The sequence below is a fragment of the Hemitrygon akajei genome, chromosome 3 (assembly GCF_048418815.1).
Source record: "Hemitrygon akajei chromosome 3, sHemAka1.3, whole genome shotgun sequence".
In the NCBI taxonomy this organism is placed as follows: domain Eukaryota; kingdom Metazoa; phylum Chordata; class Chondrichthyes; order Myliobatiformes; family Dasyatidae; genus Hemitrygon; species Hemitrygon akajei.
The window spans coordinates 142,443,201-142,463,267 of NC_133126.1; the positions used below are offsets into that span (position 1 = coordinate 142,443,201).

At 38.7% G+C, this 20,067-nt stretch overlaps 1 protein-coding gene across 4 annotated transcripts in view; it reads right to left on the minus strand.

Moving 5' to 3' along the window:
- The window catches only part of dock10 (dedicator of cytokinesis 10), a 213,463-nt gene that overhangs the window by 149,185 nt on the left and 44,211 nt on the right, over positions 1–20,067 (minus strand). For all 4 annotated transcript variants that reach the window (XM_073040973.1, XM_073040971.1, XM_073040972.1 and 1 more), the window contains exon 2: positions 3,935–4,054. In XM_073040973.1, coding sequence (XP_072897074.1) covers positions 3,935–4,054 — 120 coding nt within the window. The remainder of the gene's footprint in view (positions 1–3,934; positions 4,055–20,067) is intronic.

Consider the following 20,067-nt stretch of genomic DNA (forward strand, 5'->3'; position numbering starts at 1 on the left):
GGATGCTAGCATCTGAGGGGACATAAGATACTGAGTCAAAGTTACAGTGGATGACTTCATGTCAAAAGCAGCCAGTTCTGCTACAGAACAGGGAAAGCTTGTTACCAAATTCAGTACTATGTCTCAAGAACAGAAGTTCAGGTGCTACTAAAACAGTGGAGAAAATCAGTGATAGGGAAGTTGTATAGGAAATGGGAAGGAGAGTTAGACAGCTATAAGTTCAGGGCATCATGGCTGCCTGAAAAATAGTTCTGCATTTGGTTCCACCAGTGCAAATATGACACACTGTAAAGACAGAACGCCGAACATTAAATTAGAAAAGGAGCAAGTGTATTCCTGCTTCAGTGGTAAGGACTATTTGTGCCCCTGCTAATGGAAAGGGGGAGTAAATTACACTTACTGTGGAGAAAGTGCTATGGGAAGCAAGAATGAACCAAGGAGTTGTGGCGGAAAACATTCAGCAGAAGAAACCGTATCATCCACATCAACAGCATATCACCAGGGCAACCTTGATCTTGCACCATCACTAAGATTCCACTTGCTTATCCATTCCTTCCCCGTCCTCTCTTCAAATTAAAACTAACTTGTTTACCCTCTATCTCAGTTCTTACAAAAGTTATTTCACCTGAAATATTGACTTGTTCCTCTTTCTCCAGATGCTGCAAGATCTGCTGCATGTTTCCAGCATTTTCTGGCAATATTTCAGACAACTACAATTTTAATTTGATTCTCATTTATAAATGGGAAGACGTATCTGGTGGTAGAGCCTCTGTGAAGGTGGTGAAAATTAAAAGGGATGGTCCATTGACTACGAAGATACAAGAAGCTGAAATTTGGAGTAGTAAACCATCATAGAATCACAGAGATATGCAGCACGGTAGAAGGACCCCTCAGCTCAACTTGTCCATGTGACCAAGATGTTTATCCAAGTTAGTCCCATTTGCCTAAAGAATTTGGACTATACAGGTTTCCCCCGCTATAGGAAAGTAGAGTGTTCCTATGAAACCTTGTGTAAGCCGAAATGTCATAAAGCGAAGAAGCAATTACCATGAATTTATATGGGAAAAATTTTTGAGCGTTCCTAGACCAAAAAAATAACCTACCAAATCATACCAAATAGCACATAAAACCTAAAAAAAATGGCATGTACACGCATGCGCACACACCTGCTCGTGCAAGGCTTCACGGTCATGGCAATCTTCCTTGGGGTAAACACAAGTTTAAAGCAGGCACCCTTTTTCTATATAAAGTAGAAATAATGTATGTACAGTGTAGTTTCACTTATCAGATTTAGCCAAAAACTGATTTGTAGAAAAATCTCTGCACGTACATGCATGCGCACACACCTGCCCATGCAAAGCTTCACGGGCATGGTAGTCCTTCTTGTTTAAAAGATGCCTTTTTTGTAAAAGCGAAATTCTCTTCGGATTTCTTTCGGTTCATGAAAACAGGTACTAATGTAGGTCTTTCATAAAAGCAAAGTGGCGTAAAGCGAACTTTCGTAAAGCGGGGGACACATGTATCCTTTTAAACCTTTTCGATTCAAGTGTTTTTAAACATTGTAATTGTACTGCTTTCTCTAGCAGCTCATTGCATGTACACTCCCCCACCCAACTCTCTGTGAGAAAATGATACCTCTATTGTCCCTTTTAAATCTTTCACCTCATACCTTATATCTAGGTCCTCTACTCTGGAAAAAACTCAATGGCCATTCAATTATCAATGACCCTCATGATTTTATAGACTTCTGAAAGGTCACCACTTAGCTTCCAGTGCTCCAGGAAGAAAAAGTCTTAGCCTCTCCAGCCTTTCCTTATGCCTCAAACCTTCCCGTCCTAGTAGCATCTTTTTAACTCTTTTCTACACGCTTTCTGGCAAAATCCTTTCTATAGATGGGCAACGAGAACTGTACACAATACTTCAAGTATTGTCTCAACAACAAGTTGTAGAATTGCAACATGATGTCTCAACTTCTGTACTCAATTTATTGACTGATGAGGACAATGTTGGCAAACACTTCCTCTAACATGCTATCTACCTGTGTCACCACTATCGGGGAACTACAGTATGCACCTGTAATCCTATGAATCTTTGTTCTACAACATTCTCCAGGGACTTAACCATTTACTGTGGAAGTTTAACTACCAAAATGCAAAACTTCACATTAGTCTGAGTTGAATTCCATTAGCTATTCCTCGGCACAATTCTCCAGTTCATCAATTTTGCTGTTATCCATGAAGTTACTAACCACACTAACAGCATTTTCATCCATATCATTAATATCAGTGGCAGATAACAGTGATCCCAGCACCTATTTCTCTGACATACCACTGGTCACAGTTGTCCACTATGAGTAACAGTTCTCCACTACCATCACCTCTTCCCACTAAGTGATTGCTGTATTCAATTAGCTAGCTCATCCTGAATCCCCTACAATCTACCCTTTCAGATTCACCTACCACATGGAACCAAGTGAAAGGCTTTGCTGAAGTCCATGTAGACAATGTCCATCACCCTGCCCTAATCAATCCTCACCAATACCTCTGGAAAAAACTCAATAAATCTGTGAGACAAGATTTCCCACTCACAATCCTTGCAGTTCCAAATGTTGGTAGATCCTTCCCTCAGAATCCCCTCCAATAACTTTAAATAAGTAGCCAGTGGATATCCTTCCCCACGTGTTTAAAGTTACACCTACTACCCACACATTTTACCCACTGGATTCCCTCACTTTCCTGGTTCCAATACCTCTCCTTTTATGTTTGCCATAAACAGCCCCCTTACTTATCAGATTCCAGCTTTGGCAGCCTTTGTTTTCCTGTTTATCATCCTCTTAACCTTCTTCGCCATTACTCTCCCCTTCCCCCACATGGCATTATCTGCTATATTTTTCTTTATCTGCTTCCACCTATTATCCACCTGCTTCCATCTCCCAATTCCACCCTCCCACTCCTTTATCTCGCTCTATCTGCCCATCATTATTTACCCCTCCTCTGTCCACTCCATCCAATAAACACCTACTGGTACTTGTCCCTGTCTCACACTTCCCTCTCTTCTCTTTATAGTGGCTACTTGCCATCTCCACTCAGATCTAATGCAGGGTTCCCAACAGTCCCCCCACCCCCTCTCCACAGAATCTGCTTGACTTGTTGAGTTCTTCCAGCAGATTGTTCCAGTGATCATTAAGGTTGGTGAGTTAGAAGCTGAGGGCCTCTTGATCTGGCTAAGATGAGAGACTGAGAACAGAATTTTAAGAAATAGAGATATGGTCGAGAGCCGTGGTATCTATTGTAGAGGGAAGGAACGGTTAAGGAAAACGTGAGAGATCTCTTAAGCACTGATGTAGATCAGAACAAATATCACAGGGAAACTAGGAGGATGGGATGGAATCCTACAGAAATTATTGACTGAAACATTTCACTTTAAGCTTCATAGATGCTGCCTGACCTGCTGAATATCTACTGCGTTTTCTCTTTTCATCACTGAATTAAACAATTCAATACTTGCACTTACCTAATGTTTAAGAACTTTATTGCACAACTGAAGTAAAACAGTGTCATGTGTGCATGACAGGATTTGTATGAGTACCACATTCAGAATAAACATTCACTTCAGTCCACCCACAACCAATCATCATAGCAGTACAATTAGTTATCCATATAAATTGTTAGTGTGGTCAAGAAAGAAAAGAAACAGATAGGTTAATGTATTATCAGTAAGAACATGGCTAAAGACAAAAGCTGATATTCTAAAATTTAAAAAAAACATTGACACAATCTAAGAGTTTTTCATGAATAGCGTAGTGAAACTATCTTTACAGGAAACGTGTCTGGTCTTACGTTGCAGCTACTGTGAATCCTAATACTATTTCTTTTACACTCAATGAACAGCTGAGCTTGAACAAAAACATTTCAGATATAAAAGACTTCCTTACCGAGAAATCATTTTCTGGAAAGAGCAACATATCTTTGAGGGGGTGATCTTGAATCTGGCTCTCAAGTTCTTCAATCACTGCCTCATATTCCAGTGGTTCAACGATTTTTGGCTTTTCTTGCTTCAAGGAAAAAAATTAAAATGTATTAGTCCATCTGCATTTAGATACTGTAAACTCCACACAAAACTCTAAAATACAGTAAACAGCTGTCAGTACATATCAATGTACTCACTCATCTCTATCTCAATTATTTTTGTTTCACTTATTCCAGCATATTTTAATTTTTTTTTATGATCATGTTTTGTGGACACCATCTCATAAATTAACATCACCAGCTAACACATCTCATTTCTTCTCACTCTCAGAACAATACTAAGTTTCTGAAGACAACAATTCTTGCATTTGAATGAATACTCACATAATCTGCCTCAGCACAACAATACACCCAAACACAGGGCTAATATATTGACAACTGGCATCAATATGTGTAAAACTCATTAAAACTGTCAATCTGGATTGCCAGCAAAGGCTGGACAAATACCTGGAGGTCTCATCATGTTACCTGCCACCGCCAACTACCCTACTCTGTGTTCACAGATTATCTGCTACTACAATCTTGCCATTTATCATTCAAAATGGAACCATTGATTTGGAGGTGATCTGAAGTGCTCAGTTTTCATGATGTGAACTTCACTAGCAAGGCTAGCATTTATTGCTCGTCCAATTACTTCTACTGTCTTTCCACTGTTCTCTCTATAATAATTTCAAGGATTATTATGGGTGGAAACCAGAAGCCTCTGAACCTAAGAGTACATTTTATTGTAGGCAAACCACCACTACCTACACTATCTGTGCTTAAGTCACACATAGTATAATGCGATTCCCTCACACATGACTCAATTATATGCTTACCTATCATAATCCACAGAAATTAGACATTATACTTCCTGATTCTACACTAATAACAAAGGCTTCATAACACTGGCCAATGAAAATAAAAATATTTTTCTTCCCCTGTGGCCTTGAGATATTCATGCCAAGGTATTTACAGAACTGGACAAGAGATTTATCTTTGTTTGGCAATACCCACGGCAAGTTATATGAATAACTTGATTCCAGTTCGGTGCTCAGCCTGAAGATTATTTTCCACTGGGGCATTATAGCATAAACTGTAACAGAACGGGAAATCTTCCTAAGGCTACATTTGACTTTAAAGCATTGTAAAACAGAAACAGAGATCCAACTCTCAAAGTTTTGTGTCTACTCTACATGCTCCAGTGATTAGTGGATTATTAGAACTAATGAAAGAATGGTGCTGCCAGCCATACTTCCTGTGAAACAAAGAACATTGGCTGACTAACTATAGTAACCATAACAACAATGCTGTGCATCTATGAACATATCGTCTTTGGAATATTCTATCTTGTATCTAGGGTTCTGCCTGGGGATTAAATAACTGCCATAAGTGTTAAAATAAGAATTCTTCCAAAAATGCCTGTTACTTACTGATGAAAAGAAGCTTTTCAACATTTTCACATAAAACTACTTTGTTTAGCAACATGCTTTTTTTTATAGTTTCACATGCTTTTGCATACAGTATTTTAATGCTGTTGGAAGATAAACCATATTATCTGCAGGTTGAAATTTTGCCTGTCCACAAATCTTCAATTCTGAAAAATGACTTTCAATAATCCAGAGATTAAAAATTTGACACTTGTATATGAAGCTTTATGAATTTAAATAGGTCATAGCAATAGATACACAATGTTTCAATAGTGAAATGGTAATGTTCGCTTGAGGAATGAAGTAGACAATCATAATTAATTAATTAAATAACTATGAATGTAACTACTTAAGTAATACTGAAAAGAAAATCTGTAAACACAAAACATGAATAATTCTCTAAAGAACACAAATGTTTATCTTCATCGGTAAAAAAATGTGGCAACCCAAAGAATTGGGATTATAATGACACCAGCAAAAATGTTGATACTCAGCACTCGCATGAACAAAACTGTGTATATTGAAAATATTCCAGCTTTTCATTTGCATCACTACACTGAAAGCTGGACATTGTATGACACAGGCTTCAAAAGAATTTTATTTATTCATTTATTTAATTATTGAGATACAGCACAGAGAAGGCCCTTCTGGCCCTTTGAGCCACGTGGCCTAGCAACCCACCAATTTAATGCTAGCCTCATCACCGGATAATTTACAATGACCAATTAACCTACCAACCATTTCATCTTTGGACTGTGGGAGGAAGCACACATGGTGACAGAACTTGCAAACCCGGATTACAGGTACTGTAAAGCTTTGTGCTAACCACTACATAACTGCACTGTCCCAATTTTGTATTAGAAAATTTTTACCTGGTTGATAGTATATTATTAAGGAGAATGCATTTTGTGTTTTTGGAGTATTACTTACTTTTAGTATCTGTAACTACAATACTATATTGCTGTGTGATGCACCATCAATAACTCACTCTGAGACGTAAGAAGCGAGATATCGGCTTTTATTGACTGGAAGAATGAACAACACTACATCCTGGAGAATGAGGCCGGGCTCAGGCCTCAATCGCCTTTATACAGGGGTCTGTGGGAGGAGCCACAGGAGCAGTCAGCAGGGGTCTGTGGGAGGAGCCACAGAAGCAGTCCAGACAGGTATATGTAGTTCACCACACTGTGATGACAAAAAAGTAACACATTTGCGTCCTCAAATATTAAATAGTAATAAAGTGAACTTCTATTCATTTGTTCTCACGGAACTAGCTAAGTCAATCACTTCTCCAAATAGCCACTTTGTAAAAGACAATCCAAGTATGTGGCATTCAAAGGCATTGCTTTATCTGAATTCCCCCACATTCTGGGGATCTCATTTAACGGTAAAATTAACTGGACCATCCAAAGGCCAGTGGTTGGTGGTTAAGCTTTCTGTGACAAATGATTCATCATTCAATTCCCCAAAGCATTTCCATTATCCATTAAGCAGAACATGATGGACTTTTCGCCATTTCCCAGATGAGTGTAGCCTCAGCTGTCAAAAAGCTGACAACATCTAGAACAATGCAGTCCACATAATTTGGTACACATTCATCTGCCAGAACCTTTACCATTTCTAGCTTTGAAACAACACAGCTACAGGGCATGAAATGCCTTGCCAAGCACTTTTTTTCATATCAAATAAGCACCCAGAACAACAACAGCAAGATCTACAGTTCCAACCTCCACACTATCTTGCCAGGACATGAGGGACTATGTTGTTTGGAGAGGTTGGACAGACTATTACTTTTTTCCTCAGAGTGTAGACTGAGAGGTGATCTTGCAGAGGTGCATAAAATAATGAGGTCTCACTCTTTTCCTCAGAGTTGGGGAATCATCAACTAGAGGCCATAGGTTTAAGAAAGGAGGGAAAAGATTTAGTAGGAATGTGAAGGGCAATGCCTTCACACAGAGTATGATGTGTATATGGAACAGACTTCCAAATTAAATGTTGGGGCAGATACAATTAAAACTTTTAAAAGATAGATGGACAAGTACACGGATAGGAAAGGTTTAGAAGTTTATGGGCTGAGTACAGGGCAGTGGCTGACAAGGTTGGATGAGCAGCTTAGCTAGTATAGCCCTGTTGGGCTGAAGAGCCTCCTTTCATGTTGTATGACTCAATTATTCCATAATATTGCATAAGCCTTGCATTCTTATTAAAATATTTCACAGACCGCCTGTTATCATTTTTTTTTTGAAAATTGTATCTTCTAGTCATATCTCACAATACTCAGCACTGAACTTCATCTGACATGAATTCACTATTGCACAAGTCTGGGGTTTTTGGAAGTCTAGTGATATAAGATGTTAAGATATAGGAGCAGAATTAGGCCATTTGACACATTGAGTTTGCTCTGCCATTTCATCATGCCTGATCCATTTTTCCTCTCAGCCCATTTCTTGCCTTCCCTCCATATCTCCTCATACCTTAACAAATTAAACTTCTATCAACCTCTACCTGAAATATACATAAAGACTTGGCCTCCACAGCTGCCTGTGGCAATGAATTTCACAGATTCACTACTCTCTGGTTAAAGAAATTCCTCCTCATCTCCGTTCTAAAAGGGTGCCCCTCTATCTTGAGGCCGTGTCCTTTGGTCTTAGACACTCCCACCATAGGAAACATCCTTTCCACATCCACTCTATCAAGTCCTTTCACCATATGATAGGTTTTAATTAAGTTACCCCTCATTCTCCTAAATTCCAGTAAATACAGGCCCAGAGCCATCAAATCTTTTCATATGACAAGCCATTTAATCTAAGAATCATATTCATGAACCTCCTTTAACCCTTCTCCAGTTTCAGCACATCTTTTTTTAAGATAATGGGCCCAAAACTGCTCACAATACTCCCCCTCCCCCTTCAGCCCACCCTCTTTATTCTTTTGAACCTCTAAACTTTGTTGGATTTGTATCGAAATAGCTACTGCTCCATTTAGTCACCAGGCTTCAGTTTTGCAAAACCAAAGCCTAATATATGCTCCTTTATGAAATGCCTTTGCAAAGTACCACTTGCAGTGTGTTTTAATTAAATGCATACACTCATTCACCCTTTCTGTTACTTCATTAGATGTCACCTTACGTTAACATATGCTTTCTGATTCACCAGCCAGTCTAAGTTTAAGCAAATAACTGCTAACCTTCTCCCAAAATCATGTTTCTAAAAGTTTTATTTCACAACTGACATTAGGAGATCTGATCCACAATTGTTAATTTAATCTTTTCTTGAATAAGTACGCAACACTTAAAACAATACTTGTCCTCCTGAGGTATTTTACTGTTGATGATACACTGAAATAAATTTAGGGATAAAACAGCCAATAGAATTTGGCAGGTTTGGGTATCAAATTCAGTCTAGCAAACTTATACTGTGCAAACTCAGCTAATCACTCGCATAACCCAATTGCACCACAAATGCTGAAGGTATATGTTGATATACTCAGGTACTGTATATCCAATGCTCATGTAAACACAACTTCTACCTATGCTGAAATGGTTGAAAACACATATATACATCTTTCTTTGGAAGTTAACAGCATGCATGTTTAAAGATAAAATCGTGTAAATGAAATTCGTCAACAAATTTCCATATTTACTGGAAAGCTGCAGCATGCAAAGTAATTGTCAAAGGTAAACGAGCAAGCACGTAAAGCTTGCTCAGGTCAGAATGTGGAAGCATGCATTTTAACAACCAATAAGAATAGAAAGAACAACCAAACAGAAAGCTGTGAAAGAGACAGGATGTGGAATGAGTGGTTTTATTCAGAATTCATAAAATACTAGTCTACTTTACAATGATTTGAGAGTACTTTAATAGGTAATTTGTGGGGGAACTTTAATTAAGGAGAAGCACGGTTTCATCACTTGTCATGCATAGAATAATTTTACCCCATTATCATTAAAGTTCAGATATATTCTTGTGTCTCTCGACTAATTCATGCCTGCCAGATATGCCGGTCCGAAAGGCAACTTAAGCATGAACAGAACCTTCCTGTTACTGACAAATAGCAATGCACAATGTGATGATTATAAACCCCAAGTCATTTTCTGTGTATCTATGTGGTTGTGGTCTCAAGTAATGCAATACAGAAACACAGATCGGAAAATGGCAGGGCTGGGTAGGAATGTGATGACTTACAGCACACAGATATTCAGCATGTAATTGTGGTTCACACAGCTCAGCTCTTGGAGTCCACTTATCCCCTAAAACATTTTGCTACTAATTGAAGATCTCCAGTAAATTGTATCAGCTGAATCAGAGGACGTGCTATTTCATGAGTTAATGCAACAGGCCAGGTTGGTATCAGGTTTTAGAAATACATAAGCAAAATAGTGAAAATGTTGGAAATGCAGAATAAAAGCAATACATAGCAACACACAAAAAATGCTGGAGAAACTCAGCAGGTCCAGTAGTATCTATGGAAATAAATGAACAGTCAACCTTTCGGGCCGAGACTCTTCAGGACTGGAGAGTAAGAGGGAACATGCCAGAATAATAATAAGAAAAACATAAATTAGCTGAGTGCCATGAAAATATATCCTAAGTTAAAAAATAATGGAATAAAATGCTTCTGCACATGTTAAGTGATAAACCAGTGCATCACTCTCAGATCATTGATAATGTAAACTAGCATTTTATGAATTCTGCTTAAACCACTCATTCTACATCCTGTGTCTATACAAGCTGGAAATGATCTTTAGGTGAGGTAATATCTGTTGAGGAAAAGAATTAACGTTTCAGCCCAGTGCCTTTTCTTCAGAGCATACAAACCAGAAACGGATTGATATAATTTCCCTCTCTGTTGGTGGGACGTAAGAATATAATGAAAACATGTGATACGATATCATCAGTCACATGACACCAAGTGATATCATATGAAAGCAGAAGCAGCTGCACACAAACACGATTCATTGCTATAACAGCAAGCATTCAGAGAATTAGGGAAAGGAAGCAGAAAACAATGACCCCAACTTCTGTGTGAAATTCCAGCATCTCGCTGCTGATCTGCCTTCCTTGTACACATACCACCATTCTTCATGTTCCTTTCCTTGATGGTGCTCTGACATTCCCCAATACTTACACTGGAGAATCCATATGAGGAACCTATGCCTTCAGAGATACACATCCATTAACCTGCATGCTGGAAAGGTGAAATCTCAGTACAGAGTGTCTTCATATCTAGAATCTGGAGTGGAGATTGGAGTAGAGTAGTACAGGAGTAAATTACTCTAGAGTAATCTCGCATTTGAATGAATGAATGAATGAATGAATTTATTTTGGTCAGTACAAACATAACAAAAAGCATCATTTACAATGATGATTTCATAGGACAAAATTACAACAAAAAAAACATAGATATTCTTTCAAACAGACCGAAAGGGTGTAGGCTGAAGCTACAGCTTATTACACCTACCCCTCTTACTTATACAACAACATACTTGGCGTCAATCATCACATCAAAAACAAAAATTTCATAATCTTTTTACACAAAATCCAATTCCAAATATCATTTATTCATATTACTCCCATTCATTTTAAATCATGTATTTTATATTTGTTCATTAAATAATTTTTAAATAGTTTTTTAAACTTAAGTATAGTGTATGTTTTTAAATTCTTACTACAACTGTTCCATAGATTCACCCCTCTGACTGAAATACAATGATTTTTTACATTTGTTCTTATCCTTTGTTTCTGAAATCTACATGTTGACTTTCTCTCATTTTAAACAACCTTTGTGGTAGCTGTCCATTTTTTACTTTATACATAATTTGTATTATTTTAAAATCTATGAAATCACTGAATTTTAAAGTGTTTAGTTGAATAAATAGTGGATTGGTTGGCTTATAATAACTTGTCTTATTTACAATTTGTGTAACTTCCCTTTGGAGTAGAAAAATTGAATCTGTATTTGTTTTGTATGTATTTTCCCATACAACTATACAGTAAGTCATGTATGGGACTATAAGTGAACAGTATAATGCATACAAAGATTAACTTTAATTAAATGTGTTTATTTGTTTTTCAGTGTCATAAGATGTTTAAAACAAATGAAAAAGGATAAATTAAATAGCCCTGGAAAATATGCTGGAATAATATTTTACAACCAACTCCAGCCCACCTGCCCAGGTGATAGCTGCATACAAAATTGATATTACTTCCTCATTGAGATTTCAGCCCTAAAAACAATTTTATAGCCTTGCATCCCAACATTTTTGGGCTTTATAAAGATTTGCCTAGAGCATGGAGCTTATGTTTTCCAACACAGAAGTGATATCCAGATGGATTTCAGATACCATGCACTTTCGAGGAATCAATGTTACCGCTTCTATTGCAAAACCAACAGAAGCCATCCAATGCCCAGGTGGAGTAATGCAACATAATTTTCTTGGTATGGATATGTGTTATCAAGGCTATGAGACCAATATTTAAGGGATATGTCTGCAAAAGCCAACAGAGTGAGAGTGACTCTGAAGAACACATATCAAATGCCCTCATAAAATATTACACATTGACATCTCACAGCTGCCATTTTGCTGAGGATTTTGCTGTTGTTGTCAGACATCTGGCCCAAAATGTTTTCAACCAAGTCAAGAAGATTAACTCAAAGCCAGACCTTTCAGTGCCAATGGTGCTTGATTTTTCCCATGAAGACCATCTACAGCAATTTCGCCCCTCTGTGCTGCAGATATTGACAGGACAATGCATCAGATCACAGGGACAAAGAAAGGTACTCAATAATCAGTCACTAATCAATAGTTTAGATGATGGAATAAGATGGCTTTGTTGGCAAGTTAACAGATGATACGATGGTGGAGGGGCAGGTAGTGTTGAGGAAACAGGTAGGCTGTAGAAGGACTTAGATTAGGAGAATGGGCAAGAGAGTGGCAAATGAAATACAATGTTGGAAAATGCATGGTCATGCACTTTGGTAGTAGAAATAAATGCTTGGACTATTTTTTTAAACAGGGAGAAAATCCAAAAATCTGAGATGCAAAGGGACTTGGGAGTTCTTGTGCAGAACACCCTAAAGGTTAACTTGCAGGTTGAGCTGGTGGTGAGCAAGGCAAATGCAATGCTAGCATTCATTTCAAGAAGTCTTGAAGACAAGAGCAGGGATGTGATGCTGGGGCTTTATAAAGCACTGGTGAGGCTGCACCTTGAGTATTGTGAACAGTTTGGGGCTCCTCAGCTACAAAAAGGTGTGCTGGCATTGGAGAGGGTCCAGAGGCGGTTCACAACGATGATTCTGGGAATGAAAAGGTTATCATATGCGGAACATTTGATGGCTCTAGGTCTGTACTCGCTGGAATTTAGAAGGATGGGGGGGGGGGGGATCTCATTGAAACCTTTCGAATGTTAAAAGGCCTAGACAGAGTAGATGTGAAAAGGATATTTCCCATGGTGGGGGAGTCCAGGACACAAGAGGGCACAGCCTCAGGATATTTAAAACAGAGATGTGGAGAAATTGCTTTAGCCAAAGGGTGGTGAATTTGTTGAATTTGTTACCACTGGCAGCTGTGGAAGCCAGGTTGTTGGGTGTATTTAAGGCAGAGATTGATAGGTTCTTCATTGGACATGGTATCAAAGGTTATGGGGAGAAGGCCATGAAATGGGGTTGAGGAGGAGAAAAATGGATCAGCCATGTTTGAATGGTGGAGCAGACTCGAATGGCCCAAATGGACTAATTCTGCTCCTGCGTCTTATGGTTATGGTGTAAGGGAATGCTATCATGGTATGGTGTTGGCTTCTTTGCCAGTAGATGCAGCCGTGATAAGTAACAAGATCAAGTAAAGTTAGGAGTCACAGAGTTGCTGAGCACTACAGCATCGAAGCTGCTCCTTTGTCCTACCTCGTCCATGGTGAACTATTATCCTGCTTCTTCCTATCGACCTGCACCCAGACCATAGCTCAACTTGCTGAGTTCCTCCTCCAGGTTGTTTTTTCCTCATCTGAATTATAATAGAAATGTGGCACATGGAAAATGCAAGATATTTGTGTATTTGATATGGGATCTTCTTTGCTTTGCTGAGAGAAAGCTGTGAATGGTTGTTGATTTGTTTGGGGGATGTATGCGATAAGGAAGCAGGGTAGATACCACACTCAGACTCAGCAGCCTATTTCAAAGTGAAGTTAACAGCATGCACAGATTTCCTGCAGATTACCTTGTCACATTGTTGCATGTTGATCTATTTATTCCCTTTTTTCCCAATATCTGATGGAAAATGAAATTAACGATACAGAGGGTCTTTAGGTGATTGGAGATTCTGAGAACAGTGACACTCGGAATGCTCTATTAAATCACCTTGCAAAAATAAAAGAGCACTTATTAGCTATTTAGTATTGATGCAAGAAGAGCTGGCTAAGCCCTACCGTACTCCTTCATCTTGAACACAAAGGGATTCCTAAATAAATACAAAATACTGGTGGATATCGGGACTGGTTGCAGTATTCTTTGCTGCTTCTGCAAAATGGATGTATGGAGAGAATTCATATCTATCCATGTGCACTACTGATTTACCATTAGCATTTCCAAAGTAGATCTCAGTGGTGCAGTAGACAGTATAGATTACCCTCCTCTGTAGGATAGTTGCACATGGACTGACAACACCAAGGGTTTCATGATGGTGCAAATCTACTTCTATGGTGTTAAGTATGGTACAATGGTCTAAACAGCCATTGATCTATTGCCCTAACTGAATGTTAACAACTTCTGACACTTTATTGCATCTAATTTATAGTTGGTTTGCAAGCATATTCAGACAGATGATGGTCGTTCTTGGGGTAATCTTTGCACTTTTCATTAAAACAATCCACTGTACGTATCTTTGGTCAGATGGTGGCTGGTGTGCAAGAATGGCTCCTTCACCACTTCTCTTACGAGTGCATGTGAGCAATAAAGCTATGCAGCCAACAGGAACCTCGCTCAGCCAGTTAGCATGCACAAGTAGTTTCAACTTGCTTCAACCATGCTGACTTAAAAACAGTCTCACCACCCTACCAGGGCATTAACGCTGCCCTCAACCACATCTCTTCCATTTTGCGCATGTCTGCTCTTACCCCATCCTCCCACCACCATACCAGGGATTGGATTCTTCTTGTCCTCATCTACTACCCTACCAGCCTCTACGTCCAGCACATAATACACCACAATTTCTGCCATCTCCAATCCCACCCCCCCCCCCCCACTTTCTGCAAGGATCGCTCCCCAGGCCACGCCCTTGTCCATTCTTCCTCCCCCTCCACCCCACTGATCTCCCTCCTGACACACCTGCCCCTACACCTGCTCCCTCACAACCAATCAGGACCCCAAACAATCCTTCCAGGTGAGGTGACTCTTCACCTGTGAGTCTGTTGGGGTCATACACTGTATCTGGTGTTCCCGGTGTGGCCTCCTGTACATTGGTGAGACTCGGCGCAGATTGATGAGACCATTTTGCCGAGCAGGAGCAATCTCAGTGTTACAGGACTGTTTAGAAAACACAGACTGTGGCATGTTCAGGAACTTATGACCATCACATTAACATTGAGGAATATGCGGGATCTGACTGGCTGCATAGAGAAGTACACGGAGGACAATACTGTTATTAAACACATCTATGTGAGGGCAAATCAGAAGCCATGGTTGACAGCTGAAGTCCGAGCACAGCCGACAGATTGGGATGCTGCCTTCAGATTGAGGGATAAGACAGGTCGCAGGTCAGTGTGAGCTGCACCTTCCCGCATCATTAGGAAGGCAAAACAGAATCATCCATTACACAAGGGACATGATACAAACATGGCAGTTAATTCAGATCATAATAAATTACATCCACCCTTCACATCAACCACAATGACCCTTCTCTTCCTGATAGGCTGTACGTCTTTTAAGCTCGGTTTGTTGCACGGAATGCTGTGCCAGTGAAGAAGGCATCCCACGCACCCCCCCCCCCCCCCCCAATTGTTAGGTCTGGACAGTCTGGCTCTCATGGAGAAATCTTAATTATAAAAAGAAATAGATAAAATACAACTCTGCAACAGGTAATAGGCAACAGATTTACATCACCTAAGCAATCATCTTTTCTTGATGATTTCCCCCTAATTTATTTTCAAATTTATTCAGCGGGGTTAAAAATCTGAAAATTATTAGATTAGAAGTATCAGATTACACACCTTAAAAATTATTTCACTGAAAAATACAGAGAAGTGCAAGTAGAAATAAAGACTTAAAAAGGAATCAGTTTTTTTTTGTGAGAATTAGGATATGCTGAAATTGACAGCATTTTAGTGGTGGTGCAAGTCACAGGATCAAAATTGAATGAAGACTCAGAAGATTATTGTCCAATTCCAAAATTTGTAGCTATGTTGATGTCAGATATCTTCAGGTTATATATACCTTAGTGCATTGTATCTAATTCAGTGTGCTAACAATGCAGAACTCTCATTTGTGGCTGGTTGGGGGTAGTCACATAACACAGTGCAAGGGAGTTTCAGCAGTCATGCCTTGAAACTACACAAGCAATCAAATGACTAGATGCCACAATACTTGGTGTAAAGTTGCCGGAAACTGGCTACATGCAACCTTACTAAAAATAAAATGGCTATGCCGTATGCTATTCACACACTATCACTATACTGACATATCACAGACTACAATCTTAGTAGATTTGCCATGAGATTCCCAGCCTCAGTAAAGTGAACAACTGAGTGTACAATATTTTCATTTAAGTATAAGCAAACACAGTCAACAGAAACAAAAGTGTAGTTCTTCAAAAGCAAAGACAAATCAGTAATTCTGGGATTTTCCTTTATGTGTTACATCTTGCAATCAATTTTCATTGCTGCACGTTTAAATCATCATGTATGTTTCATTAATGTACGGTAATGATAATAAGTGAGTCCAGTCGGCTGTACTAAGTGAGGCAATGAAGACAAGCAAGTTTGAATGGATGGGTTGCTGCACTATGAGGCAAGCCCACACAAGCTGATCTGTGGTAAAATTCTCCAAAGCACACTTAGTATTGCTAATCATGTTAATTTGTTATCACATTGGATGTAAAATTATTTTTTCATTCTTGTGCAGTTCCTTTAAAAAGATAATAATAATCATATACATACTCAAAGAGACAACTGACGTGATGAAAATAAAAGAATGCCAGGACAGGGTTAAGTAATAAGTATACATATTTAGTTTGGAAACAGAACATTCCTGATTATGAGACATAATTTTAAAATAATTATCTAAAGCTGCTATCTTCAATGCTCCCCCTAGAAATAATACCCGTAGTTTGTCTAAATGTCAAGAACTCCAACAAACAAGTGGTAGTTGCATGAGGTAGGTTTTCATTTAATAGAATATTTCTTGGAAATTCCTCACTACACATCAAAAAAACCCTCTATTTGATCACAGCCAGGGCTTTATTGTGGTTACTAAGTAACATACAATGCAGACGATGCCTCTGGTAATTTTCAGGTACTAGCACAGAATTAATGAAAATATTGCTTCAAAACTAAAATAATGAAATTGTCTTTAGGAAACAAGATCATGTAAACATACAATAAAAGCAATATTTGTCTAAATAAGAGGTATAAATTGAACAGGAAGACAACTTGAATAGCATGATTTTGCAATTTTGCTTCAACCCTTTTTCAACTCCACCTATCACCTCCCAGCTTTTCACATCTTCCCACTCTTCTCCTCCCTCACCTGTCGACTGTCCCCTTCACGTCCACTTATCACCCATTATCTCTTGTCCTACCCTTTCCCCCTACTTTTTATGCTGACCATCTCCCCTCTTTCTCTCGTTTCATGTTAATTGCCCTTTTTCCGACTTGCTGATATCCTCCAGTATTTTGTGCATTGCTAAGAATAAAACTTATACATAAGCCCCCCTTTTTTTGAAAAGAGATATATTTAATGGGTAATTCTGATATCCTTGTGACATTTTCGAGTTGAAGTAGTAAGGCTGATTTACAAGCATAATTCTTGAAGCCACCAGTCTGAGAAGGCTGGAATGGTATTAAGTGAGGTAGAAAGCTAAATGAAGTCTAGGTTTGCTCATTTATGGTAACTGGGTCATCAATGCAAAATGATTTTAAATAAGAAAATCATATTTTGTAGCAACATTTATATTACACCAAAGAATGAGCCTTCAATCACATATTTAAATTGGACAATAAACAAATTTCCCTTTCTTCTGTTTGGAGAATAACAGATAAGGTAGATTTTTCTGGACTTCCCATTTTTTTCCTGCTGAGCAGCCACTAAAACACCCTTCTTTCCAGTCACAGGCTACTAAGTTATTCACTTGCTCTCTGAATCATTCTAGATTGTTTGCAGGTTTGAATAAACTATTGTGACATGTTTTCTAAATGCCTAAAAAGAATTTTCTCAGACAAAACTAAACAGGAGGCTTGGAATGCAGCCCTTCCTCAATTAGCAAGACAAAATGTCTGTCAACACACTCTGAAGACTCAAAGTTTCTCGATGCTTCAATTTTAGGCATATTACTACCAAAAGTTGGCAAGGTTGGAAGATTTCTTCAAACCTAATCCACTATTGGCAACATTTTATTAAAATTCAACAACCTGTATGTCTGTGCATAGTCCCTCAAATGCACATTGACTATATGAGGTGAAAATTTAGTCAATACTATAAACATGTAACCTACAATAATTCTTAATATGACTTTGGCAGATAATGAGATCGATCTATTTTAACTTGATTCTAACTGAAGAATGTAGATAATGTGCCAAATCACAGAAGAGTTTTTAAAAAGTGTTCCTTTTCTGAATATTTTTCATAAGATAGACCATTAGGCCTCTCGGCCCATGCAGTCTCCTCCGCCATTCTATCATGGTTGGTTTATAATCCCTCTCAAACCCCTTCTTCTGCCTTTGCCTCATAACCTTTCATGCACTGACTAACAAAGAACTTGTCAACCTCTGCTTTAAATATACTCAATGGCTTGGCCTCCACAGCCATCTGTGGCAATGAGTTCCACAGATTCACCACTATCTGGCAAAAGAAATTCCTTGTCATCTCTGTTCTAAATTGACGTCCCTCTATTCTGATACTGTGTCCTCTGCTCCTAGACTCACCCCTATAGGAAACATCCTCTCGACATCCACTCTGTCTAGGTCTCTCAATATTCAATAGGTTTCAATGAGATGCCCCCTTATTATTTGAAACTCCAGTGAGTACAAGCCCATTGTCATCAAATGTTCCCCATGTGTAAATCCTTTCATTCTTGCGGATCTCTCCAATGTCAGAACATCTTTTCTTAGATAAGGGGCCTAAAACTGCTCACAATACTCCAAGTGCAGTCTGATCAATGCCCTATAAAGCCTCAGCATCATATCCTTGCTTTCATACTCTAGTCCTCTTGAAATGAATGCCATCATTGAATTCTTTCTTACCACTGACTTAATTTGCAAGTTAACCTTTGGATGATCCTGCACAAGGACTCGAAAGTCACTTTGCACTTCAGGTTTTTGAATTTTCTCCCCATTTAAAAACCAGTCCACACTTTTACTCATTCTACCAAAGACGTTGGAGAGGGTTCAGAGCATGAACATACACTTCCCTACACGATATTCCATCTGCCACTTCTTTGCCCATTCTCCCAATCTGTCAAGCTCTTCTGCATCTATCTTTGTTATCTCTGCAAACTTAGCCACAAAGCCATGAATTCTATCATCCAAATTGTTGACACGTAAAGACATGTAAAATGAAAAGAATCGGTCCTAATACCCCCATGGAACACCACTTGTCACCGGTAGCAAACCAGAATAGGTCCCTTTTATTCCAACTCCTTGCCTTCTGCCAATCAGCAGATCTTCTATTCATGCTAGTTTCTTCCCTGTAATACCATGAGTCTTTATTTTGTTAAGCAGCCTCATGTGTGGCACCCTGTTAAAAGCCTTCTGAAAATCCAAGTAAACAACATCCACTGACTCTCTTTTGTCTATCCTGCCTGTAATTTCCTCAAAGAATTCCAACAGATTCATTAGGCAAGATTTCCCCTGATGGAAACTATGCTGACTATGATGTATTTTATCATGTCCTTCTTAAAAATTGACTTCAACTTCTTCTAACCACTGAAGTCAGGTTAACTAGCCTATAATTTCTTTCTTCTGCCTCCTTCCCTTCTTAAAGAGTGGAGTGACATGGAATTTTCCAGTCTTCTGGAACCATGCCTGAATCTAGCGGTTCTTGAAAGATTATTACTAATGCCTCTACAATCTCTTCAACTACCTCTTTCAGAACACTGGGGTCTAGTCCATATGGTTCAGGTGACTTATCTACCTTTATACCTTTCAGCTTCTCAAGCACCTTCTCCTTAGTAATAGCAACTACACTGACTTATGCCCACGGTCACTCTTGAATTTCTAGCAGACTGCTGGTGTCTTCCACAGTGAAAACAGATGCAAAATACGTACTATATTACTATATTTTTACTGTATTATACATCCTCTCTTTTGCTTTCATGCTATCTTTTTGAGGTAAAATTTACTACCCATTCTGATCTATTTTAAAAATCTTTGAATTGTTATTAAAATATAGATCTGGGCTATTATTATAAAACATAATATGGTAAAGTA